The sequence below is a fragment of the Camelina sativa genome, chromosome 7, assembly GCF_030686135.1.
Source record: "Camelina sativa cultivar CO46 ecotype springtype chromosome 7, ASM3068613v1".
Lineage (NCBI taxonomy): Eukaryota > Viridiplantae > Streptophyta > Magnoliopsida > Brassicales > Brassicaceae > Camelina > Camelina sativa.
This window is the reverse complement of record NC_141886.1, coordinates 22254663-22282328: the sequence shown is the minus strand read 5'-3', so window position 1 is coordinate 22282328 and position 27666 is coordinate 22254663. Positions and strand designations below refer to the sequence as shown.

At 34.4% G+C, this 27666-nt stretch overlaps 1 protein-coding gene and 1 pseudogene across 1 annotated transcript; both read right to left on the bottom strand.

The window, feature by feature from the left end:
- Positions 1–5938: 5938 nt before the first annotated feature.
- LOC147941574 (uncharacterized) lies at positions 5939–7228 on the bottom strand. The gene has a single exon (XM_087458572.1). It carries the CDS (start codon positions 7226–7228, stop codon positions 5939–5941), a length of 1290 nt encoding a protein of 429 aa, XP_087314698.1.
- A 1448-nt stretch (positions 7229–8676) lies between these two features.
- On the bottom strand, positions 8677–10453 carry LOC147941573 (uncharacterized; annotated as a pseudogene).
- Between the last annotated feature and the right edge of the window lie 17213 nt (positions 10454–27666).

The following is a 27666-nucleotide window of genomic DNA, read 5'->3' as shown; positions in this document are numbered from 1 at the left end:
GATGAAAAATAGTTATGATATGTTTTCATAATCAATATATTATAAGTGAGATAATAGAATGTGAAAAGAGAGTAGATGCAAGAGATTACGAGTGTATACCGAAAAAAAAGAAAAATTTAATACTGAAAAAATATTAAAACGATAAAGATAAGTTATATATCAGTCAATAAAATAAATTTGACATATGTATAGATTTATATTTTTAATATTAAACAATTATAATTATATTCAATGGATAGCATTAATAATAATAAAAAATTATAATCCCACACAACGCGCGGATTATAAATCTGGTACTACTAATAAAAGCGACAATTTGAGGCTTCTCAAACTATCCACCTAAGCAAAAAAAAAAAAAAAGCTTACTTCTAATGGGTGCCAAGTGGCATAAACAATAGTACAATTACAATCTCTAAACGAGAGCCATGCCATGTCAACTCTCCCTCTAATCGAACCCTTAAGATTTCCTCTCCAAACTCAATAAATTGCATCAACCTACCTTTTAATCTTCCCACTTCCCAGGGTTTTACACTCCATATGCATTTCTTTCAACTTACAAAATCGACATCTCAACAGTCATCTTTCAATCGTAATATTTTAACTCTTCTGTACAGCGATGGCCTATGCAATTGTAAACTGAGAAGAGAGAAGTTATCGAGATTGATGTTTGGGTTTGGAGAACTGGAGTTTAAAAATACTAAAGTGTGTGCTTTTACTCTGAAATAGCTTCCACATATTTCATGGCGGCTTAGAGTTAGGTAGGTAGCCTTTGAATCGTGTCATACATAATTTTATCTATCAAAGGTTTAATATTTGCTAAAGTCCACATCTAACCATATTATCTCAACAGAGGCTCGAGACTAATTGCTTTCTAATGTTTATTTCTTTAAAATCTTGAATCATCAGTCCTATAGTTTCAAGATATGCATGGCGTTTCTGGTGTCCTATATATATAGTCCACCTCTCTAACATTTCAGTTAAGGTACATGTTTCTTTTCTCTTCCCATGTCTTTTACTTGTTGAATCCAAATACATACATAAATATATAGTCTCACCTCTCTAATTAACCTCTTCACTTAAGGGGCAGTTGACTTTGCAGTACTCACAAGATATGTTGAGGTACAAAACCTAACAAACGACCTTCTTAGTGTTGCACAGTTGAGAGGAAAATATTAACATGGTTCAGAAAAAATAATTTTATAGGATCGAGTTTACGGTCTAATTTAACATGGAAGTGATTGTATTCAATTTTTCTCCAACAAGTTTTTTTAAAGACTTCATATCAGCCATCACTCATCATGTTCCAGGTAAACTCCATAAACTTTACTCTTTAGCTCAATTTATCCACAATATTTATAACTTGAGTAGTTATGAGTTTTTAACAAGTTTGGATTTTTTGTTTAAGTGTGTGTATATATATATATATATATTGATATATATATATATATATATATATATATTGATATGCATAAATTCTAGGCAACTCAATCATGCATAGTAACAATTTTTTATATTCCACAACTCCTTGCTTGATTTAATCTCAAACTTAAATTGTTTTACTCAGTATTGCTTAGACCATTTAAATGAATCCTATCTTTAATAATGGTGCCCACTGATGTCTAGATTTTGAAGCAACAAAGTCTACTGTGCTCAGTCATGTCATGACTAATAATGACTAACTCTAAAGGTACATTCTACTTTAACTATGCAGTATATATATATATTTTTTTTAATCGTCTTCACCTTATATAAACATGATCGTTTTAAGATAAATGAAATTATAATAAACAACTAACTGCTACGATTTAGAGGGTCTGGAAAAAGACTCCAGCATGACGGAGAATGAGAAAGAAATTTGTAATTCTCGATTAAATCCAAATCACACACCAAACTGAGTCGTTCAAGAAACGAGAATCCAAATCTCACAAGCTTGAGCATAGATAGAAGAAACAGCTCCAGCAAGATGAGTACAACACCATGGTCACAGATTTAAGAAACTAAGAATAAGAAAATAACAAACTCAACACAAATCTCATGAATGATCCAATTCAGCTTGTTGCTTCCCTTTAAGCGTCTTTGAGCTCCAATTGATCTCAGCCATTGATTTAAACTTCTAATCTCCACTCTCCATGTGTTCATCTTCTTAACGCTCTTATTCCTATATCAAATCTGCCCCCTTTGAGAAACCTTGACCTCAAGGTTTTGTAGAGAAAGGAACTACCTGATTTGCAAGGAACAAGTGTTGTACACTCATTTCCAGGCCGAAGGAAGCAGTTGGCTTATCATCTTTGTAAACAACCCCATACTCATAAGAATGGTCAGTCTTAAGCTATGAAATTGTGGTGCATAGTTAGGGACGAGCACAAGAATGTCCAAGTATAATTTCAGCTCTAAGATCGAAGGCAAGAGTTTAAATGGCCACTTGTGCTTGATCTGGAACCCCTCATTATCAAGCAGAGACTGTTGTAGTAGCAATACATCACGACCCTCTAAAGCTGCTTGTAGGTGTTTAGACTTCCGTTTATGCCAAACATGGATCACCATCACACCAAAGATAAACTAAGAGAATGAGATTAATTCATTGAGATTCACACAAGCTGGTTCTTCTTTCTTCACACTTGGTGATCGCTCATAGCAATCCACCACTTCTACTGTAAAATCATTCTCACCAACCAGCTCGTGCTGCAGTTTCTTTCCACCAACAGAATGATCTTTCTGAACCATGTGCTCTTCTTCATACTTTACTTGGTCGGATTGATGTCTAACTTCCAAAGAGCACACTAACATCAGTTCATCCGCAGGAACTTCATGAACACCTATCATGAAAAGTTGAAGTTGATCTTCCCTTAGCTTATTAAGCTTTATGGCCTTCACGTCTCTGATGAAGCCTTTCCTAATACCTTGAGGAAAAACTTTTTAATGTCCAATATGAAACTACATCACTAACTTCTTCAAATCACAAGTTATGGACCCCAAAGTATCCAACCATTACTTGTCTAACACCATATCACACCCACCCAAGAGAAGAACCAAAAGATCAGCCTGAAATGGTGTGCCTCTAAATTCCCATTGGAACTTATATATTGTAGAATCAACCCCCAACAATCTCCCATCTGTTATTGATACTTGAGCAATACTTGCAGATTTTAAAACACATTTCATCTTCTCAGCCACCTTGGTATCCATGAAGTTGTGTGTAGAACCTGTGTCAATGAGAATATACAATACTTGCTTCCCATATGAACCTTTCACTCTCATTGTTCGGTAATCAGAGACTCCTGAAATTGCATTAACAGAAATATGAGCTATAACTCCGGTTTCTTCTGATGCTACCTTCTCCACCTGTACATCTTTTGATTCTCTACAATCTCTTTTGTGAGGCTGCACTATAGTATCCTTAGATTTCCCCATAGTAGGAATAAGAACTGTTTAATGAACAGGCTCTGGTTTGGATGATAAAATCCCTTTATACTGAATGCTATTGCCACTCCATTTAGCACCAGAGCTATTGTGTAACTTCTTCTTCTTGGGATGAGCTTGTTTCCTTTCAGAGAATTTCTTATCCTTATGTAAGGAATTAGACACGTGAATGTTACTCAAAGAAGGCTCTCCAACTTCACTTGAAATATTTAAAGGTTGAGCACTTTTAAGATAATCATCATCATCATCATCTTTTATGATAATCACTTTTTCCCGATAAGCTTGAATTTTCTCATATAATCTTCCCACCAATAAGCATTGCTGAATAGACTTAGGTTGAAACATTCTAACATTTATCTGAGTATCAGTTCTCAGTCCTACCAAGTAAACATCAACCAAGTAATCTTCGGAGAAGCTCACTCTATTGCTAATTAACTCAAAACGAGCATGATACTCTTCAATTCCTTTAGTCTCCTGCAACTGTTTCAGTTTTGCAACTGAATCATCCACATGCTTATTATACTTTCCTTGCAACAACAGTTTATCAGTCACCCAATCGTGCATCACATGCTTCCATAGAACTGACTGAGTAATTGATTGATGCCACATAGCTGCAAAGTCGTCGAAATGAATAGAAGCTAAGCCAATCTTCAATTCATCCAGTGTTCTATCAATTTCAAAAAACTGTTCAACTTTGAACAACCACTCTTTGATTTTATCACCGTTAAATCTAGGACAATCCAGCTTCGCTAGTCTAGTTACACCAGAGCAATTTGAATATATACCAGATCTAAGACATTGCATCAGCTCCGATGAATAATATAACAATTCCAGAGTCGCTGATATTTCTGATATAGCTCAATTTTCTGACAAGCGGTGAGAGTCGTCTGACGCTGTAAGCTATTGTTTCCACCATCGATTCTGAGAACCGTCTTTGCTATGATACCTTTGATAAAGAAATTTGTAACTCTTGATTAAATTCAAATCACACACCAAATTGACTCGTCGTTCATGTAACGAGAATCCAAATCTCACAACCTTGAGCATAGATAGAAGAAACAGCTCCAGCAAGATGAGTACAACACCATGGTCACAGATTTAAGAAACTAAGAAGAAGAAAATAACAAATTCAACACAAATCTCATAAATGATCCAATTCAGCTTTTTGCTTCCCTTTAAACATCTTTGAGTTCCAACTGATCTCAACCATTGATTTAAAATTCTAATCTCCACTCTCCACGTGTTCATCTTCTTAACCCTCTTATTCCTATATCAGAGAATGAGAGGAACAAACTAATATGTAAAGATTGAGAGGATGACGTGTAAAATAAGAGAGTCAATAAGAAGTCGATCGTTGTGTTGTGCAATTGAATTAGTTAATCATAACTTACACTTACATCTTACAAATTATATACAAATATACAATAAATAGTACAATAAGAAGTAAGATGAGACCATTGACATATCATTTTTTTTAAAACAATCTTTTCCTTAATTGGATCTCACAATCTTCTCTATCTTTTGCTTCTTCAAATTACAAATACCTGTAGCAGCAACATGACATTTGAAACCATACATTATACATAATTATCCTTTTTTTTTCTTTTGTACCGGATGCCTTGGGTTATTTTCTTTATTTAGTTTGCAGCTTTAGAGTTGCTATATATTGTCGTAAGCTACCCGTTGGCAAAAGAGTTCATTACTTCCTAACGTAACCTACTTTAATTTTAACATCTTGGTTTTAAAATTGGCATGAAAATGTGGGTTGTGTTAATAGAATCTCATGCCTATATCACAGTTAGAAAAAATATACCCTCAATACAAGTAATTAGTTAGCATGGTAGTAATTCAAAGATTCATCTAAAGTGTCTTTCGCAGAAATCTAAGAACCGGTAAGCTGGAATCAATATTAAGACACTTAATGAGATTGTTCACAACATATGATTTTATTAATTCTGGAATAATAAACAACAGAAACAGGTCATACACTGTATATCAACCCAAGACCTTAAAACTATTAAAGGGATTAGAGAACGAAAGTACGAAACATACTTTTATTGAAAGTTTTTTTTTTTTTTTGTATGAATGTAAAATTATATTCAACAAAAAGACGGTGTTACAATAAACGCATCGTCAAGCTGAAATTTTAGAAAAGTGTTGCTAGAAATTCAAAAAACTAGTAACTATGGTGTTGAAACCAAAACTGGAGGTCATCAGTATAAGCCGGAATACTTGTTATAGTGTTCAGACGGTTCTGGACATGTTTATCAATCATGGCGGTGAGAGAACAGGGCGGTGTCACAGGGTCTCCATGGCGGCGGCGGTTCCGTTCGGTCCAAAAACTGTGAATGGTGAGCTGAAAAGTGTATCGCAGCACAAAGATGTGAAGACGTGGAGCTGAAGTAACAAGTATGGTGAGGAGTGAGTCCCAGCTTACTGTGAATCGGCTTCCGAGAATCCTTTCCGTAAGAGCTGACCAAACCTGGGAGGAGTACGGGCAGGAGAAGAACAAGTGGTCTCATGTTTCAATAGACGACGCACAAAACACACATGTTCCATTTGCAGAGCCATTCCATTTTAGCATTCTATCCCCTGTTGCTAAACGGTTACGAATTGCAAGCCAGGTGAGGAAAGAGTATTTGGGGGTAGCGTATTGGAACCAGACCACTTTATACCACGTACAGACCGGGTGTGTCTGCCGGACCAAATGCCAAGTATCACGCGAAGAAAAGTGTGACTTAAACACACCCGACTTTGTTTGCCAAAGGGAAACATCATTACCCGTAGTTAAACGAAGAGAGTCCATCGTATCCTCTACCTGAAGGAGTGTAGGAGTCCGATGTTGTCGTCGACTATGGTTGGCAAGGGCTGTGGCAACCGTGCCATTCAGAGGTATCCCCATACCAATTTTACCACGAGGACCTAGTAGATCAATGAGCCTCCCGAGAGGGGACCAAACATCATACCAGAATGAAGTTTCCGTGCCTGATCGCACTTCCTTTTTGTGAAAAAACATGGCTTTATCTCTGTATTTCAGGAGTTTTCGCCATATCCATGAACCTGAGCAAGTCGTACCCTTAACTGACCACAAGGTCTTGCCCCGAAGGAGAGCAATGCGAGACCAAGTAACCCATAGAGAGTCCTTTGCCGATAGCAACCTCCAAATAAGTTTTAAAAGGCTAACAGTGTTTGATTCAGAGAGCAACCGAACACCGAGGCCTCCTTCTTTTCGTGGCTTACAAACTTCAGACCAAGCTACCTTCACTTTTCTAGGATTAAGAGCTGGACGAGACCAAAGGAAAGCCGAGAAAAGACTTTCAATCTCAGCGATGCACTGTTTTGGTAACCGGAAAGCAGAGAGCCAGAGACTTGTGAGACTTGTAAGCATTGATTTAATGAGCTGGAGCCTTCCCGCAAAAGATAAGAACCTACTCGTCCAGGAGGAGATTCGAGAACGTATTCTCTCTATCAAAGGGAGATAGTCATTTCTTGACATTCGCTTAGTGAGCAGAGGGAGTCCTAGATATCTGACTGGGAGGGCACCTGGGGTAAAAGGGAACTGACTGAGAATTGCACTGCGGTTCTGCTGGGAGATGCCTGCCATAAAGATGGTTGACTTTTCCAAACTGATAGTTAACCCGAAGCAAACGGAAAAGTCAGCAAATATCTTCAGGATACTCCCTATAGGCTGTGCTGTCCCGTCTGAGAAGACCAAAATGTCATCTGCAAAACACAAGTGTGTGAGTTGCATCTTGCGACATTGAGGGTGGTAGCCAAATTGACGATCCACTGCCGCTTTATCAATCATACGAGTGAGAAAGTTCATGCAAATGACCAAGAGATACGGCGGCAGCGAGCAGCCTTGCCGGAGACCTCTCGTACTGCGAAAGAAACCCCCTAGCTCACCATTCACTTGAACAGAGAAAGAAGCCGTTCATATGCAGAGTTCAATCTAGTGTAGAAGCTTAGCCGGTAAATCCATAGCTTTATGGACAAGAAGAAGAAACGGCCACTGTACTGAGTCAAAAGCTTTTGAGATATCAATTTTCACTGCACAACGACTACTGATAGATTCTTTATGGTAATCTTTAACTAGCTCAATGGCTAACAACACATTCTCCAACATTAGTCTGTCCTTAATGAAAGCTGATTGATTCGGGGCTATAGAGGAGGGTAGAATTCTCTTTAGTCGGTTAGCCAAAAGTTTCGATATTACCTTATACATTACATTGCAGCATGAAATGGGACGGTAATCTTTCATCTCCAAGGCATCAGTCTTTTTTGGAAGTAGAGCAAGTATGGTGGTGTTCACGCCTTTAGGCAGGAAGCCCTTCAAGAAGAAGGACTGAACAGCCATCGTGAAATCCTTGCCAGTAATAGGCCAAGTTTGTTTGAAGAACTCAGCTGAGAATCCATCGGGTCTCGGCTCTTTGTTATTCGGCATCTTAAACACCACATCACGTATCTCATCCGCTGAAACAGGGTGGACCAATAGAGCTTGCTCCAAAACAGAGCAACGATAGTCAACAAATTGCTCAGTTTGTTCAGCTGTTGGACCTACAAAGTTTGCTAGCTTATGAGATAAGAAATCACTGAAAAATCGAACAGCTTTGGCTTTAATTTCCTTCTGAGTGGTGGCAGTAGAACCATCCTAACATTTGATCTCCCTCATAGCATTCACCGCAAGCCTAGCTTCAATGGAATGGTGAAAATATTTATTATTCTTATCACCGACTTTGCAGCCAGTGAAGTTTGGATCTCTGCTTCAAGAGTTTCTCCTCAATATCAGAAACCTGGTTCCAATGCTCAAAAGCTGCTACTTCCTCCTCCATGGCTATAGAGGATGGTACAATATGAGTGGCCAACTGCTTAGTGCATAGGTCTGTATAGGCTGCAGTAACTCAAGTGGAAAGATTACTAAGGCTATTTCGACTCAATGTTCGTAGGATGGGCTTCAACCCCTTTAACTTTTTTGCGAAACGAAACAGAGATGAGGTTGAGTGAAAGAGTGGTCTCGTGTCATCCCAGTAGGTTTTGACTGTGGGCAAAAAATCCGGCATAGAAGCAACCACATTAGAAAACTTAAATGGTCCACGAGACCGCTGTACGGAAGCTCCTAACTGGAAGCGGCACCGCAGATGGTCAGAGCACCCTCCAGATTCAAACACACTATAGGCTTCCGGAAACGTACGAGCCCATACCTCATTCACTAAAGTCCTATCCAGCTTCTTACATATGGGGTCCTCCTCACGTCTATTACTCCAAGTGAACAAAGGTCCATGATAACTGATAACTCATGTCAATCAAGGAACAATAAGCAATTGTATCTTGAAAGTCTCGCATCCCCACTAGACGGAGAGGTGAACTCTCAAAATTTGAGTGTTCCTCACCATCCAAAATTTCATTAAAATCTCCCATGATGAGCCAAGGCTTGTTACGTAACAATGGCGAATCATGATGTGATTTTAAATCTTCCCATAACTCCTTCCGCTCCTCCTCTAAATTAGAGGCATAAACAAAGGAAACAAAAAACTCCTCCACTGCACCATCCAACAAGATCGAACAAGTGATCAGCTGACCACTATTAAACACCGGAGACACCCTAAGGTTATTTTTCCAGACAACCCAAATTCTTTCCAGTCTATTGAACTCATAGTTTGTCATATAAGACCAATCTCTAAAGACAGAAGATGTAATCCAAGGGGCATTACACTCCTGAACTCGCGTTTCTAGCAAGCAACCAAACTGCAGGTTTGCAGAGTGAAGCCAGTCTCGGACGTTGGAATGTTTTTTTGATATATTGAACCCGCGCACATTCCAAAAGAACCCAGACATTAATGGCGTTTGGAGGAGTGTCTTCTACTCGAGTTGCTAAGGGGGGGGGGGGGCTTAGCTTTGAGAGAAAGAGACTCCGAATAACCTTTTTGAGCCAATTGTCTAGTTATAGGTCGTTGAGACTCATCACCAGTTAAACTCCTCTGTATACTAGACGCATCAGCTTGAAGGTTAAGGTCCAGCGTCGACTTGGTAGGAAGAGCACTGTTGTCGCCTACATCCTTCTGCCCAAGCAACTCGTCAACATTATCCCCTAACACAGCGTAGCGGGACGGAGAATGTAGGACCTCTTGAGATCCTGCTGAACCACGAGGTTTGTCACCACTGCGACTACCTTTACCAGGAGACACCGTAGATCATCCTTCCTTATCAGGGTCATCAGGCACTGGGGCACTCGTTTTGATCGGTGAATTAACGACAGGGGCAACAGGCAGAGCCGTGCCAGTGAGCAACTCACCTTCCTCAACTTCAACTGCAGTATCACTGCCAAGAGCAGGGGACCCTTGTTTCATCACACACACCTCCTCAGTGTGACCCCACTTACTACACCGTGAACAACGTGGGGGAAGCCATGTATAACTAAAGTCAACAGTAGCAGCAGAGTGTTGGTTAAGCTGAAAACAGAAAGATTTCGGTAGAGGTTTTGTCAAGTCAACCTCAACAAACACCTTTGCTTCTTCAAAATGACGACAGAGTTCCGTTTCCCGATGTAGTCGAATAGGTTGACCAATTGGACTAGTGAGAAAACCAAGGCCCTTCCAGGAGTACAAAGAGTGAGGAACGTTTTTTAAAGTAACCCAAAGATGCATGGAAGTAACTTCAGGCTGAGCTTCTTCCGGTATTGGAGACCATTTTGCTAAAATCATAGGGAGACCCGCAATATTCCACATTCCTCGCCGCAAAACTCTGGCGCGCATGAGAGGATCACGAATACGAAACGGACAGACTTGGCATTATTTTCATACACATCGATCTTAACAGTTTTGTCCCCCAATGGCCAGATCTTGTTGACAATAACGTGGATCTTAGCGACATGAGGAGCAGTAGATGTAAATCTACCAACGAGAAAATCCTCCCAGAGAGGGACCAAGTCTTGTAGGACGGCTTCTGGAACTGCAATCATAGGGACTCCATCAATTAGGTTGACTTTGAAATCATGTTTTTTTGAGAGAAGGACGCTTGTGCACCACCGAGGCATAGGATGGTTGTTTAGACTGAGAAGAGGAGCTATCCTCCGGTGGCAGCACAACGTTAACTGGCTCCGTCATGACGCCAGCCGGTGGCGGCGGCCCTAAAAACCCTAGCGTGGAGGCAAACCTAAATTGCCTTCGTGATCGTACTGCTGCTGACGTGGCAAATTTTTTCCTTCCGCAACAAGCTTTTCTCTGCAACAAAAAAAAGAAAAAAAAATAGAAAAAAAAAGAAAAATAGAAAAAGAAATTTTTTCGTTCCAATAAAAAGGTGTATTTTTCTTGCATATATTGTGATTTCAATTTTTAAAAACAAACATATATTACTCAATTAATATAAAAGTGTGTGTTCAACATACATAAATGACTATCACCATGAATGTATAATCACACAGTTGTATGCAAAAAACAATTGTCTAATATGTAGGACTACAATGGTCTAACTCAAGAAAAAAAAATTCTACATCAATGCAATCAATACTACAACTATTACGCATTCCAAAATCAAACAAACTTTTTGTACGAATAACCCAAAAAAAAAAAGACAGATATTAACAAACTATAATATAAAATATAAAATTATGGAAAAACAAAACAAACAATAAACTATGAAACCAAACTAGCAAGGTTCATCCGCTATCGTTCTTAATATGTCTGTGTCATGGCTTAATTTTACGGGACTGGATTGTCCGGATTACTCATGCATATAGGGAGACTAATCGTCTTGCTGACGGATTAGCAAACTACACCTTTTCATTGCAGTTAGGTTTTCATTCATTTGATACTGTTCCGAATGGTGTTGCGTCAATTCTTTCGGACAGGTTTGTTTGTAATTTTAAGTTTGAATTAATAAAGGGAGATTCAGTCTCCTCTCTTCTACCCAAAAAAACTATGAAACCAAATTTTAAACACATCTAAAATATATATATATATATATATATATACAATATACTAAATAACCACAACAAAAAATGTAATTAAGAAAGTATAACTATGAAAAAAACAATCAACTACAAATAAAAACAAAATTTTACAATCTTACTCTATAGTTTTGATGCAAGTAAACGTAAACAAATCCTCTCGTAGAGAGCGATATAATCACTAGTATACTATATATTAATACATTATTATATTTAGCAAAAGTGGTGGAGACTAATTAATTAAAATTTACAATTAATAAAAAGGGATTAGGAAAAAACCCTGACAAAAAGTAAATATTAGGAAAAAACTAGAATTATAAATTTTATAATACATTTTTTTTATTAAAAAAAAGGAACATGCAAGCCTTTTTCTTATCCCTTGGTTAGTTGATATTATTGGTTATTTTTAAATGCGTGATTTATGAAACAACCTCTCCGAAACCTATATAAGAAAAGCACAAGAGACCTATATAAGAAAAGCCCACATTTCCCCAAAATCCCTATCATTTCTACAGATTCACAATGGGTCGCAGAAACTTCGGTGGTAAATCTTCGTATTCACTACGTTTCCAAATTTGTTCTTGATTTTGCTTCTTCCTTTTGCAATTTTTTTCTTTTGTTTTTGTTTTTGTTTTTTTTGGCTATTAACAATTTCGCTTCGTTTTGATAAGAATCTGTGCCCCTTGTGTTTAAATCTACCTCCCTCTTTTGCATTTGATTGAACTGAGATTTTTAAAACCAGAGAGTCCCACTAATACGTGTTGGAAATCAGATCTTCGATTAATCACCAAATTGGCAAACAAGAGCTGAAGATTGAGAAGAGAGAGTCACGAAGGTGAAGAAGAGAAGAAGTGAAGAAGAGAAGAAGAAGCGTGAGGGAGAGAGAGAGACTCATATTTTGTTTAAAAGACTTTTGGATCAGTAAACTTATTAGGCCCATTTCTATTAATGGGTTTAATGGTTTATAAGCCTTAGGTTAAAACTAAGTAGAGTATATATATGTGGTGTAATGTGTAAAATGTGATCTTATCCAAAAAGTTTAAGAAAAAAGGGAACTTTTAAGTGGCTAAACGAACATGGTATCAGAGCTATCAGATCTTGGTGTTCCTAGAGCTTGAAGAATCTGCACAAGAATGGAATACTGTCTAAGTTCGATGGGGAAGGAAAGAAAGCACTGCAAACTTTGCAACAAGAATAATCACTGTAAAGAAGAATGTTACCTGAAGTGCAGGTACGAGACTCAGTTCTTCTCCAAGCAATTCAGACCAAGAAGAGGGTGCTTTGCTTGTGGAAGACCTGGACACCTTGTGAAAGATTGTCGAACCAAACAACATCAAGCAAGGCAATCCCAAGAACAACCAGAAGAAGAGGAGGCTGGCTTGTTTGATGCTGCGTACACTGTAGAGCAAACAAACAGTGATGAGGTGTGGTTGATAGATAGTGGAGCAACCAATCATATGACTAGAGAAGAAAGGCTATTTACAACCATAGATAAATCTTTTGAAGTACCTATTAGAATTGGAAATGGTGCTAGATTGGTGACCACAGGGAAAGGAAACGTTGAGGTGATGACCAAGAAGGGTGTGAGAGTAATTAAAGATGTGTTTCTGGTTCCAGGAATAGCTAAAAACTTGTTAAGTGTACCTCAGATGGTAAGAAATGGATATCAAGTTTTATTTGTGGGAACCAAGTGCATAATCTCTAACCAAAGGGGAGATAAGATAGCAGAAGTAGAAATGGTACGAAAGGCCTACCTGCTACGGATGCAATTGGCTACAGAGAGTGCGAGGGTGGCCATGAAGGAGAACAACTCCGAATTATGGCACAAAAGATTGGGTCACTCAGGTCTGCACAACCTACAAAGCCTACAAGCAAATCAGATGGTCAAAGGATTACCAAAATTCAAAGTTATTCAAGATACTTGTGAGGCTTGTGTCAAAGGTAAACAATGCAGAGATCAATTTCCAAAGGTGTCAGAAACCAAGCATGATGAATTTCTAGGTCTAATCCACACAGATGTTTGTGGACCAATGCAAACACCATCATGCAATGGCAGCATGTACATACTTACATTCACAGAGGACTACTCTCACATGGTGTGGGTGTACTTTCTCAGGCTGAAATCATATACTTTTACAACTTTCAAAAGGTTCAAAAATCTGGTAGAAACACAAACAGGTAGAAGGATAAAGAAGATAAGATCAGATAGAGGAGGAGAGTTCAAGTCAGAACAATTTACAAGGTTCTTAGAAGAGAATGGAATTGAGAGACAATTCACGGTAGCATACTCACCTCAGCAAAACGGGGTTGCAGAACGCAAAAACAGAACCTTGATGGATATGGCAAGAAGCATGTTAAAAGATAAGGGAATGCCGAATGAATTTTGGGCTGAAGCAACATTCACAGCTGCATATCTTCAAAACAGACTACCTACCAGAGCCCTTCACCAAATGACCCCACTTGAAGTCTGGAGCGGACATAAGCCTTCGGTCAATCACCTTAGAGTGTTTGGTTGCATATGCCATGTATGGATTCCTGCGGCAAAGAGAAGAAAACTTGATGATAGATCAGAGAAAGGAATTTTCATGGGCTACAGTAGTGTGAGTAAAGGTTATAGAGTTTATGTGCTTAGTACCAAGAAAATAGAAGTGTCAAGAGATGTTGTCTTTGAAGAACATAAAAGCTGGAATTGGAAAACTAAAGAAGAATGTGAGAAGCAACCTGAGATGGCATCTAATACCATACCAAAGCCAAGCAATGAAGCACATGCCAGAGATGACACAAATCCATAAACTAGAACTCACACAGAGCTGGGTCGACATTCCATAAGTCCCATACCATTTCAGTTGAGTGAAGGAGTATCTGAGGTTGGGAGTTCATCCAGAATTATACACAAGGTTAAAATGCTAAGTGATGTTTATCGAGAATCAGAAAGAGAAGAAAATGAAGCAAACCAGACTGAGGAAACTTGCTACCTCACTTGGGAAGAACCTGCCATTTTTGAAGAGGCCATAGTTGATCAAGATTGGAGAGATTCTATGGATGAAGAAATTACCAACATCAACAAGAATGAAACTTGGGACTTAGTGGAGAGACCTGCAGACAGGAAAGTGATATCTGTCAAGTGGATATACAAGATAAAGACTGATGAGCATGGTAAAATACAAAAACTAAAGGCAAGACTAGTTGCTCGTGGATTCACACAAACCTACGGAGAGGATTATGGAGAAACCTTTGCTCCAGTGTCTAGACACGACACCATCAGGATTCTTATAAATGTGGCTGCACAAAATAAATGGAAGTTGCATCAAATGGATGTCAAATCTGCCTTCTTAAATGGAGAAATCACAGAGGAAGTTTATGTTGAACAACCACCCGGTTTTGAGGTAGAGGGAGCAGAACATATGGTTTACAAGTTAAAGAAGGCCTTATATGGCTTAAAACAGGCACCAAGGGCTTGGCACAGCAAAATCGATGCATATTTTATGTCACAAGGATGTAAGAGAAGTGACTATGATGCAGCAATGTACACTCTGGAGTGTGAAGGTGAAGTCATGATAATTAGCCTCTATGTAGATGATCTCATTATCACTGGGAGCAATGAGATCATGATCATGCAATTCAAAGAGGGATTGAAGAACACCTTTGAGATGACTGACTTGGGAAAACTCAAGTATTTCCTTGGATTTGAGATCACCTACACAAAAGAGGGAGTGTTCCTAAGTCAGAGAAAATATGCACAACAACTGCTAGAAAAATTTGGAATGAAAAACTGCAAAAGTGTTGGGACACCCCTGCTGCCCCAAACCAAGGGTCTCGAAGAAGGAGAAGAACTTCCAAACCCTAGAGTGTATCGAAGTATGGTAGGAGGACTATTGTACCTTGCTGCTAGAAGACCAGACCTTGCATTTGCTGCATCGTATTTGTCTAGAAGCATGTCTAAACCAAGACAACAACATTTACAAGAAGCTAAGAGGGTGTTAAGGTACATATAGGGAACCATAGACTATGGACTGAATTTCAGAGAGACAACACATGTGGAGCTGGTTGGTTTCTCAGACTCAGACTGGACAGGATGCAAGGAGGATATGAGAAGCACCACAGGAATGTGTTTCACTTTGGGCAGCGCCATGTTTACATGGCAAACACAAAAACAAGACACAATTGCCCAATCAACTGCAGAAGCAAAGTACATGGCGTTGAGCGCTGCTACAAATCACACAGTGTGGTTAAGAAGACTGTTGGGGGAGATGACAGTTGATACTACCAAGGCAGTACCAATCTACTGTGACAACACATCAGCCATTGCCATTGGAAAAAATCCTGTTCAACACAAAAGAACCAAACACATTCAAATAAGATATCATGTGGTTCGGGAAGCAGAAAAAGAAGGAGTCATCAATCTGAGATACTGCAGCGGTGATGAACAAATTGCAGATATACTTAACCATTGGGGACAAAGCGTTTTGAAGAACTCAGAAGAAAGCTTGAAGTGATTCAAAATCCTAATAGGCAGAAACCAAAGAACGAAGATTTCACACAAGTTCATGTAGAGGAAGCAAACCTACACGAAAGAAAGGGGAATCAATCAACCGAAATCAGGGAAAAACAGAGAAAAATCGAGAACATCACTCAACCATGGAAATTGGTGAATTTGATAGAAACTGAGGAACAAATGAAGAAGATTAAGATGATGAGGGAGAAAGAAAACTTACCCGTAAGTTATGCAGAAATCGTGAAAAGGGCTCCTCAAATGGAAGAGGAAATCAAGAGAAGAAATCAAAAGGAGATGGAGAACAAAACTCTAGTTCCATATTTGGGAATTAATCGAAAGATTTGAGAGGGAGTGTTGGAAATCAGATTTTCGATTAATCACCAAATTGGCAAACAAGAGCTGAAGATTGAGAAGAGAGAGTCACGAAGGTGAAGAAGAGAAGAAGTGAAGAAGAGAAGAAGAAGCGTGAGGGAGAGAGAGAGACTCATATTTTGTTTAAAAGACTTTTGGATCAGTAAACTTATTAGGCCCATTTCTATTAATGGGTTTAATGGTTTATAAGCCTTAGGTTAAAACTAAGTAGAGTATATATATGTGGTGTAATGTGTATAATGTGATCTTATCCAAAAAGTTTAAGAAAAAAGGGAACTTTTAAGTGGCTAAACGAACAATACGGTCAAAGAAAACGGATCTTTTTTTTTTTCTATCAGAAGAACCAATCAAATAATTTTTTTTATTATATCCTTTCCTCAAATCGTTCTATTTCATCTTAAGTAATTCATAACCCTAATTCCTGTTGAATCCTAATACAGTAGCTAGTTATTTGTCTTAAGTAATTCGATTACCCTTGTGATTGCAGGACGTAGATCGTATTCAACTGGAAAAAAATGGTCTAAATGGTCATCTAAGAAGTCGTCTCCTAAGCTTGGTAAAACAAAACACTTGCTCAGTCACATTGAAGAAAACCAAAATATTATATATGATCTCTAATGCTTACTTTATCTTCAGCTAAAACTGAAGATGAGAAAGTACCTCCTCCTGAAAAAGATACTCATGTTGTATCCAACTCTGGAGTCTTTGGGTCATCATCCATTGCTGATGGTATAGTCTTAATAAATTAAATAAAAGTGAATTATCTTTTGCATTTGATCTATTTGTTTTCAATTTAATTAGTTGATTTCTTGGGGAAAACTAGGTTTTAATTGGGGGATTGGAAATATGATGGGACACAGATTTTTTGAAGCCATTTTTGGTCCTCGTACCGTTAGACAAGAAATAGTAGTACCAGCTGAAAAGGTTAAAGAAGTTGCTATTGTTTCTGCCGAGGATGATAACGATAAATTCAAGGACTATACTGAAACATGCGGTATCAGCTAAAATGCATTTCAAGACGTAAGACTCACAAAAACCCATCATTTTTAGTATTACTATACGTATAATCTTTTTTGATGGAGTCTTTCTTAATTAATTGTTGGATCATTTACAAAATTCTTTGTTTAATGTATTTGATTTCTTGATGATATTGCAGTGTTTGAATGTTGAAGGGAACAATCTAAGAAAATGCCACTTCTTCATGGATTCGCTGTTCGAGTGCAGGAGGAATTCGAGTTCCTTCAACTTCTAAGTTCGTCTTTCTTTATTAGTGTTTTCTCGAACAAAACATGAACCAAGAAACACACTCTTATTTGGTTTATGATGTTTGCTAGCTTTTTCTTGGATGATTAATCTCCAAGTCTATGAATTATATCGTATGTTTCGGATTTAAAATAAAGTCTTTATTTTGTGCCTTGACACGAAATTTTTCATTGGTTTCAATGATCCAACCAGAAAACAAATATGTTCAGATTTATCCTAGAAGTCCAGTGAAAATATTACTCGATAATATGGTAATTATGAGTGGTTTTGGGCTTCGGCTAAAGTAGAAAAACTCAGTAAACCAAAATTAGGTCGTGACTTTTGCGTGGGCCTGTTTTGATACGGCCCATACTGATTGGATTTCGGCCATAACGCATTCATAGTTAAATAAATTAATTTTTAACTATCAGCTTAAAAGACAAGAATCGTATATAATAAAAACAGAGAGATAGGTAGGTACATTCGTGAAACTTCATTTATATTTGTTAAATTACAAGTTACAACTGATTCATTACACTAAAAATTCGAAAGTCATGAATAGAGAAACTAACAATTAAATATTGTAAATAAATAAAATTACAAAATCAACTAGGAAAAATCCAAAGAAAAATAGAGAAGAAGCAGTCACCACTAGAAAATGAATAATTCAAGAAATTTCGATATTACATCTGTTTTAGTAATATGTTGAGCATTATGTTTGTGTGAGCTTTTGTTAGAAAATATGTTTTGAGACTTCTCTTTATGTGTTTGTGCGCGTGACTTATATATATATGCTTATGTAAGGAATTGTGTTCTAAACGATGTGCTTGTGTGTAAAATTTATTTAGAATTATGATTTTGATGTTTTGTATTTTCTTGTGATTATGTACGTGCAATGTTTTGTTTGCGATTTTGATGCTTGTTATTTATTTTGTGTTATTATATTATAATTTTGGTTTTTTGTTATGTCATTTGTGTTTTGTTGGTATTAGTGATAATTTGATGATGTTTTTGGCTAATAAAATTTTCAAGAAACAAATTCCTGTTGCAAATAATAGAAGTATTAAAAATGATAGAGAGAATATAAGACTTAAATTTGTTATTCCTCTAAATCTTAGATAAATTGCTACGTTTTATTTCATTTAGAGTCCTCTGATTTTCGAACTTCATCAAGTTCTTCTAAAGACCATGATTGATCATCACGGAAAATAAAATAAAGAAAGAATAAGAAACTAGGAGACAAATCTTGAACATACATGTCAATCACTTACTTTTGTTGAGAGCTGATCCATCATCGAATGGCATTTTGATGGAATGTATTTGTCGGTGAAGACTCAACGACTCATATAGGCATAAAAGAAACCATCGTTATAAAGTACGAGAAAATGATTTTTCGCATCAATATAATATGAAATTCAACAGAGAAAAACAAATAAATAGTGTATAAAGTGATGAGAGATATGTTATCCATAATTAGACATTTAGCTTTGATATTCAATTATGATAGTCAGATTTAACCATCCATACCAAACAATAATCATCCTGAAAGGAGGAACACCGACCAGCATCATCACTTAGTATTGATTCATTGTAATGTTAAAATTTTTGACTGAAAAATGTACTAATCTAGTTCAACATGGAGTTGATTAAGAAAATAAATTGATGTGTGACTTTTAACCTTATGGTCTGAGGTTTGATTCCTCCTTCCAACAATTACAATTTACTTTTTCAAAAGAAAAAAAAAATTGATGTGATCATCTAGTATATAAGTAAACGATGACCAAAGACTATAATTTCTAAATTATATTAACAACAAGAAGATAAAAGAACTTATACAATTTTTTTTGTTTGTCACGGACTATTGGTTTAGTCTATTTATAATTAAAAGTTCAAGAAATGGAAAAGCTTAAAATCATTTGGAAATAATTTAATTTGGAATATAGTTTAAAACTTTAAGTAAATGATTGAATCAAATGCATTACCCTCCAAAACTAAGGGGGAAGGTGTATTCAAAATTTCAAACAAATGTTTTAAGTGATTTTAGTTTTTATATGATTTTAATTATTTTAGAGAAGTTGATATGATTTATTATAAAAAAAATTCAAATCTCAGCTAAAACAATATATTTAGATTTATATATTTTTAACTAAAGAAATCCTTTCAAATCCTTAAAAAAAAAAAAATCAAATACATAAACTGTTGTTCATAATCGTGGATTTCATAGATTTTTAAAAATCAATAATGGAATAATATAGAATCTATACTAGTATTTTTGCAGCAATTTTTGACAAAAAAAAATCATTTTGGAAACAATTAGCATTCAATGCATTGACTTTAATATTATAGATAAGATTTAAAAAAATATAGAAATCTTTCTACCTCATTTAAACATAAATATATGATTCCCTTTCATTTTAATTTGAATTTATATTTAAATTATCTTGAATTATTCTATAATATATTTAGTTAATAAAAATTGCGATTTTTTTGGCATATGATGTAATATTTTTTTTTTAAACGGACATATATTACTCAATAGACGAATAAAAAATACGGGTACAACAATATCCTACATCGCCTAAAAAATTGGGCAATGGTTCAGAGTCATATTATAAAATAGACTAGAATGATTCATAATACAAATGAGTAGAAAGATTGATTTATCAGGCATTCAAACTTAAAAAACTTTTATTTGGTTTATTCCGGTTCTTTATTTTAATGATTTTTAAAAAGTTAAATATTATAAATATTTAAAACTCTTAAAAAGTTAAATATTATAAATATTTATATTTTTTAAAAAGTTAAACTTTATAAAATATTCAAATATTAATAATATTTAAACGTTTGTGAAGTTTCAAATATTATAAATATTTCAACTTTTAAAAAGTTAGAAGATCTTTAAAATATTAATAATATATTTAAACTTTTACGAAACTTCAAATATGAGAAATACTCGACCGTTTTAAGAATTCTAAGTATTATAAATATTTAAACTTTATAAGAGCGCCAATCTTATATGGTTAAAATCTTAATAAATAACATATCACATAATCTAACATTTATAATACAAAACAATAAATATTAAAAATTAAGATGATATTGAAACGACCCGACCCGTTTTTTTTAAATAAATAAATAATAAATCAAATAATAAATAAACTACAACTAGTGGTCTCATATCCACTATCCACCTAACCACAATCACAACCAACAACGGAAATAACCAATACCAATATCCAATAATACTCCAATAATTATAACATAACAATATCTAAAAATCAACCAACAGGAATCATAGAACCAGCAACCTAGCAATGTTTCTAATGATCCAACTCTAGCAACCTAGCAATGCCAGACAACAATCAATCGAGTACCTAGAACATCCTCCTCTTCATTGCCTTGATTCCATGATCACATTTTGCCTTTACCTGCACCACAAACACAAATTGCAATGTATGAGTATTTTATAAACACTCAGTAAGGCAATCCTACCATCTACTGGGTCATACACACAAGCAATAGAGATATCTCTAACCATCAACCAACAATCAACAATCAACAATAACAAACCAGGACTCTGCGTCGACCGACACCAGTTGGGGTTGTATCGACCGACGCATGATATGCATCGACCGATGCAAGGTTCACTTGCATCAACCGACGCTCCCATTGCATCGACCGATGCATGCTCGACATAGCACGAAAATCCTAGGTTTTACACTTCGTCCTCGCACTTGCATCGACCGACGTACAAAGTGCATCGAACGATGCACTTTCTGAGCATCGTTTTATCCCGAAGCTTCTCGCCGGATCTTCGTTCCTAAGTTTATGAACCTTAAACAAGCAAGAACACACTCCTAGGAAGCTCCTACAACGATCTCAGCTACAGATCTTTACAGGAAACGCCTCCAAACACCAGAAATCACCAAGAACACTCAAGAACACTTAGGGAACTTTTTCTCTCTTTTCTTTTCTCTCAAAAGCGGCTAAACACGACTAATGAGACAAACTCGAGTTAAGGGTTTTCCTAACCCAAAACGCAGCGTTTAACTTAAACTTATCCGCAGAAAACCAACCTTGCATCGACCGATGCAACCCCTAAACTGGGATTTTGGTTCGCGGATGTTACAAATATAGTGCGAGTTAAAATATCTCGGGACGAAGTTATATAGCGGGACTAGTTTTGTCGACATTTATATACATTTAAAATATCATTAATTTGGTGTTACACGGGCAAAAACATCATTTTATTATTTTGTTAACACATAACATTATCGGTATCAATGAATAAACATATCTAATTAAATTGATTAAATAAATATTATGTAAGAAATAAATTATATTGCAGTATTATATGGTTTAATCTTTAAACCATAAAATTAGCAATTATTATATAATTATAACATATTTAACCAACAAATACAATTTATAATTTAAATATTTTAGTTATAAATAATTTGCTCTGGGATCCTAATCTAGTTTATAATATTTTTACAAATCACTTAAGATATTAAACTGAATACACCACTCTAGTGTCTCGTGATTGGCGGAGGGAGGGTTACACTTGAATGGTTTAATAGGTAGATCACAATTACATATATTAATGAGAAATTCATCAAAATACCACTTTTAAAGTTTTTTTTTAATAAAAATATCAAATTTTAAGTTTTTTTCTAAAAATACCAAAAACACAAAAAAAAAATTGATTTTTAAGGATGTATAATTTATTTTCTAGGTTTGGTTGACAATTTTAGATTTATGATATAGTTTTTAGGAGGTAGGGGTTTGTGTTTAGGATTTAAAGTTTAATTTTGAATATTAAAAATTTAGGGGGTGTTATTGGATTCTAATATATAAGTACCTAGGATTTAACCCGCGGTACACCCCGTGACAATATTTTTAATTTTAAAATTTTAAAATTTATATTGTATTTATTTGTTATTTTATTATTGTTTTATTAATTTTAAAAATATAAAATTTTACAGGTATTTGATATAAGTATTCAAAGTATAGGATTTTTTTAGTCTTTTCAAGGTTTTAACCCGTGTGGTATATGTATAGTCTAGTAATAAATTTATCTCCTGATACACATCTAAAAGTGTTTTTAAAAAAAAAACAATTCCACTTAACTCCCTATATGGGATTAATGCCAACCCGTCTCACCAAAATCAAAATAAGTTTTTGCGAAAAAATAATAATCAAAATAAGTTTTTGCGTAAAAAAAAATAATCAAAATAATCAAACATATCGTGTAACCATGTCTTTTTTGACTGATGTGTGGATTTTCATTCTCTGAAATGATTAAAGCAGTATAGTAAGATTCATGTGAATAATAAAAGAGAATAATGAAAATTATGTTTTTGTGTGATTCTTACAGTGCCAAGATCAGCTCCAGGTTTCCGCAGTGCTGCTTGTGTATCTCTCAAAAAACCAAATGTTGCCGCCATTTCTCTTTTAGATATGAGGTTGTAGGTTTTGGTTATAGATGTTTTGTATAGTTTTTGAAGTTGATATTTATATATATCTAAATATGCTTGATGAGGAAGGAGTCTTTTATCGAGACCAATAAAAGCGAAATTTAATTGTATTCCGTTTTTAATTGTTTATATTATTACCAAACAATATTCAGTTTCTAAATAAAATATATACTGAATTAAAAGTATGTTTTCTTGCTAAAGTTAAATATTTGTGAATATTGGTTTTCAAATCATTCTAAAATTAGAATTTCGGTTTAGGAAATTTATTAATGTTAATATAATTATGGAGATTGTAAACTTTTGTTATGGAAAATCTGTTGTATGTCATTTAAATTTGAGAGATTCTAGCATCCATAAAAATAGTTTTGGAGATTTAATGAGTTAAAACTTTAATGGATAGAGTTGTTTTTGAAAAAATTGGAATGTATAGATGTTGTTAAGATTTTATGGCAATAATGTAACAAATGTTGGTCAATTTAAGAAAGTTTAGTATCTGAGTTTCTCTGCAATGTTATTTATGGAATTGTTTTAGGGGTTAATGTTGTAAATAAAACAAATTAAATAACCAAAACTTCAAGATCATAACACAAAATGTACTTCAAATATAATAATATAGATTTTAAAGACAATGGTTGTTTAAAATTGAATAAATGGGTTGAACAAAATTGGGTTGAATAATATTCAACTCATTCATCTCCAAAATAGTGGTTGAACAAGTTGAAAACTTTTGCTGTAGGATTAGTTTATCTTTCCAACTTTTTAAGTTGAACGGGCTGAATAATTTTTTCCAACCTGTTCAACCTTTTCAATGCAAATGTTGAAAATTGGTTGAATAATTTTTTTCAACCTGTTTAATCTCTTCAACCTTGCAACCATTTGCACCCTCAACAAAATCATGAAAAGTGAATAAGTGAAAGATTTTTAAGGATTGCGACAGAGTATTTTATAATTTTGTTGATTAGTTTTCTAAAATCTTGTAAAATGCTCCAAACAATCCCTGTATTTTTTTATACTTTTCATGACTTTATTTTGTGAATAAAGTGTATAAAATCATGAACCAATAACATAATAATTGAATTCATTAACAATCCTAGATTCTTTTATTTTAATTGAATAACACAAAACTTTTAATGATTTTATAAAAGTCTGAATCCAATAACTCAGATTTGTTAAAATTTTAAATGATTTTTTACAAACCACATACTAATAACACCAAACTTTAGCATAGTTTAACAAAATTTTGATCTAAAAACAACAGATCCTACATAACAATTAAATTCTTTAAAACTCTATTCAAATCTCAAACCAATAATCCCTTCTTAGTTTAATTTTGTGGTATTTTTGGGAGGAAAATATTTTAGTAGTATTTTAGAAAAATAAAACAAAATAGTATTTTTGAAAAAAAAACTTATTTTAGTGGTATTTATGAGAATAGCCTATATTAATTATTAGGATTATAAAGAATATTACTTTAAGAAAGAAAAAATTAACACAAATCTTTACCATGGGTACAAGGAATAATATATACTAGTTTCTTTTAATAAGAAAATGCTACATCATGCTTAATCTAATTGATACGTCCGAAACATCCCTAATACATAGGTTCACCCCTAATTCTAATCTTAACTATCGTAAACTATAGTTCTAAAACATTGTGTTTTGCTCATACCACCAAACGTGATAAGTGCAAAGTATCACTTTATAGCGTAAGAGAAAGAAGTTGGCAAATATATTGATGATTAGTTCTACGCAAAATCGAGGTTGTTTTATATTATTTTATTGAACTGAAAGCTACATTTAGAGCCTTTGCCTAATTACAGAAACGAAACCCATAAAATTTGGTCAGCTGTTGACTTGGCCAAATGTGTAAGTTACAAATTCATATCCCTTAATACTTTGATCAGAAAGTGACAAACAAAGAGATAAAGATAAAGTGTGAGAGTTTCAAGATAGAAGTGTTGTTGACTCGTTATATCACATTCTTAACCTTTATACGTTTATCTCTTGTCTATTTTGAAAATCTTTTTAATTTAGCTAACAGGTAGAAAAGCTAAAAATAATGCATGAACTTTATTTGATCATATGATCATTTCTTTCTTTTGCTAATACGTACATCTACAATTTTTCATTTCCTACCGGCCATAACTTTATTTGTTACCTATATAAATCTGATAATGTGTTTTCAATTTTTTTTTTTAAGATCGTTAAAGCAAATAGGTTTTGAATACATATTGTTGTCTTCGGATAATGCGTTTTAAGAGATAATTATGAAACTGCGTTTTAAAAGTTAGTTACTTTTTACTATAGCAAAGAATATTTACGAAAATATAAATGTAGTGTTATGTATATATAAATGTCGTGATACTTGTCGTGTTATGAAGAAATGTCGTGATACTTGCACTTATGAGTTTATTGATACTAACTTTTATACACAAACTAGATTAGGACCCACCCGATGTGCGGGTTTAGAGTTTTTAAAATAAAATTACATTTAATAAAATAAATAAAATAAATCTTTTTAGTAAGTAAAAACTATCTATATAAATAAATTGATACACGGAGTTGTCCAATATGATATTTGGTGTAAAGGGTGCGACTCTGCGGTTGAGACTATTAATCATGTTTTCTTTGAATACCCTCGCTCGTGTGAAGTTTGGGATTTATCTCCGACTTTGGTCACGTTAGAGGGTTTTCCAAATGAGTTAGTGTACTCGAATTTGGATTTGTTTTCTAGAAGGGTGCCTCTCAACAAGGTGATCCTGATCAAATTTTCTTCAATTACCATGGATTTTATGGGCAATCTGGATGGCCGTATATAAAAAAGTTTTTCAAGGTTTAGAGATCGAGGCAAATGATATAATTGCTCAGGTTTTGGACGATACGTTAGCCTTGGAAGAGGCGCTCTCTTTTATGGCAGTCATGTAAACTTCATCTCCGTCTTCGGATGTCCAGGTTTCTTCACTTGGTTGTCAGATTGATGGTTCTTGGAAAGCAACCAATGTGCATTCAAGATTGGGCTGGTGGTGTTGCGTTGGTGAGGAGCGAACCTTGTTGTTGGGGGCCAAGTGTCTAATACGGAGCCCTTCCCCCTGATATTCGGAGTTAAAAGCGTTGTTGTGAATCATGGAGCGGATACATGTTGTAGGGATCGCTTGTCAACATTTCGAGACTGATTGTGCTGTGTTACTCACTATTGTGCAATCCCTGAAGATTGGCCGTCCTTCTCTAACATGTTTGATGAGTTTAACTCGCTGGAGTCCTTCCTACTATTCTATATCTCTTGGATCCCGCGTGAGTCAAATACGAAGACAGATTGTCTTGCCCGTGCTTCGCGTTCTCTTATCTCTGAAGTTTCTTTTGTAAACTCCTTCCCTCTAGCTTGGACAACTAACCGAGGAATTTCCTTTTAATTTATTGTTTGGTTGAAAAAAAAGAAGTAAATAGATACATTTTTAGTTAAAGAAAATAGTTGTAGATGAGTTCAAAGTTATTAAAATAAATTTAAATTTAACAAAGAATATATATTTAATTATTTTCATAAGTAAAAACAATTTATAAAAATAAAGAGATAAACTTTTAGTTATAAAAAATAGTTGTTTTTTTTTGCTATAATACACTAATGTATATCCATTTACAAATCTACTATATACATTACCACTAAAAGTGTATTTGTACACACAAATATATTTTACTGTTAAAATATATTCTTTAGTCTTTACTACTACCAACAAATTGTCTTTATGAACACATTAAATAACATATTATATGTCTCTTCACTTTAACATTTTTATAGTTACAAAAACGCATACATTAATATTACATACTCATATCTTATATATTACAATAGCACTCTTTTTGAATAAATTATTTGATTGGTGAAAAAAAATATGAGACGATCTATTTTTTTTCTTACTTCAACCATATTTTTCTTTATGTAAAGGTGAGTATTTACATTTTTTTAGAAACAGTAAATAATTGTATATTTTCACAATCATTTTTTTATCTTATATAAAAAGTAATCCTTTTTCTTGTAAACTTAAAATTAAAATAAATAAACTATATTATAATTTTGAATTTTATGATATATATATATATAATTTCCTTATAATGATATTTTTTAAATTTTAAAGCTGTTTAGATTTTCAAATTTTCTTATAATTACCTTTTAATATTTTTAAAACTGTTAATATTTTTGTTTTACATTTGGAGAATTGCAAAGTTTTTTTTTCTTTAAAATATTTTAAATAAAATTATGTTTTCTTTTATCTATTTTACCTTTATATAAAACCTTTTTATGGTAGATTTTGAATTTTTACATTTCTATTTTTAAAAAATATTAATAAATTTAGAATTAACATGTCTCAACATCTGAATAATACAATTGATACGTGTCACAATCTTATTAATGAATATCTTTGACATCAAGCTTTATATAATTAATGAGTAACTTTGACATCAATCTTTATATAACAAGATAGCAATTCTCATTACTAAAGTAAGTAGAGAGATTTATTAAGGAAAAAATATGTACCTTTCTAACAACATAGTTAGAGTAACCCTTCTGAGAATGAGTGTAGTAGGAGTATGAACATCCGTTTTTCAATTTTTTTGGATATAGCCAATTATATCTGTATGGGAAAAAACACATTAATTTAAATATATATTAATAAAATTTGAAAATTTAAAATAAAAAATATTTATGATCAGAGACTTTG

Coding starts and splice junctions, on each gene's coding strand:
- LOC147941574 (XM_087458572.1), bottom strand. CDS start 7,228: ATGATTGATAAAGCGGCAGTGGATCGTCAATTTGGCTACCACCCTCAA.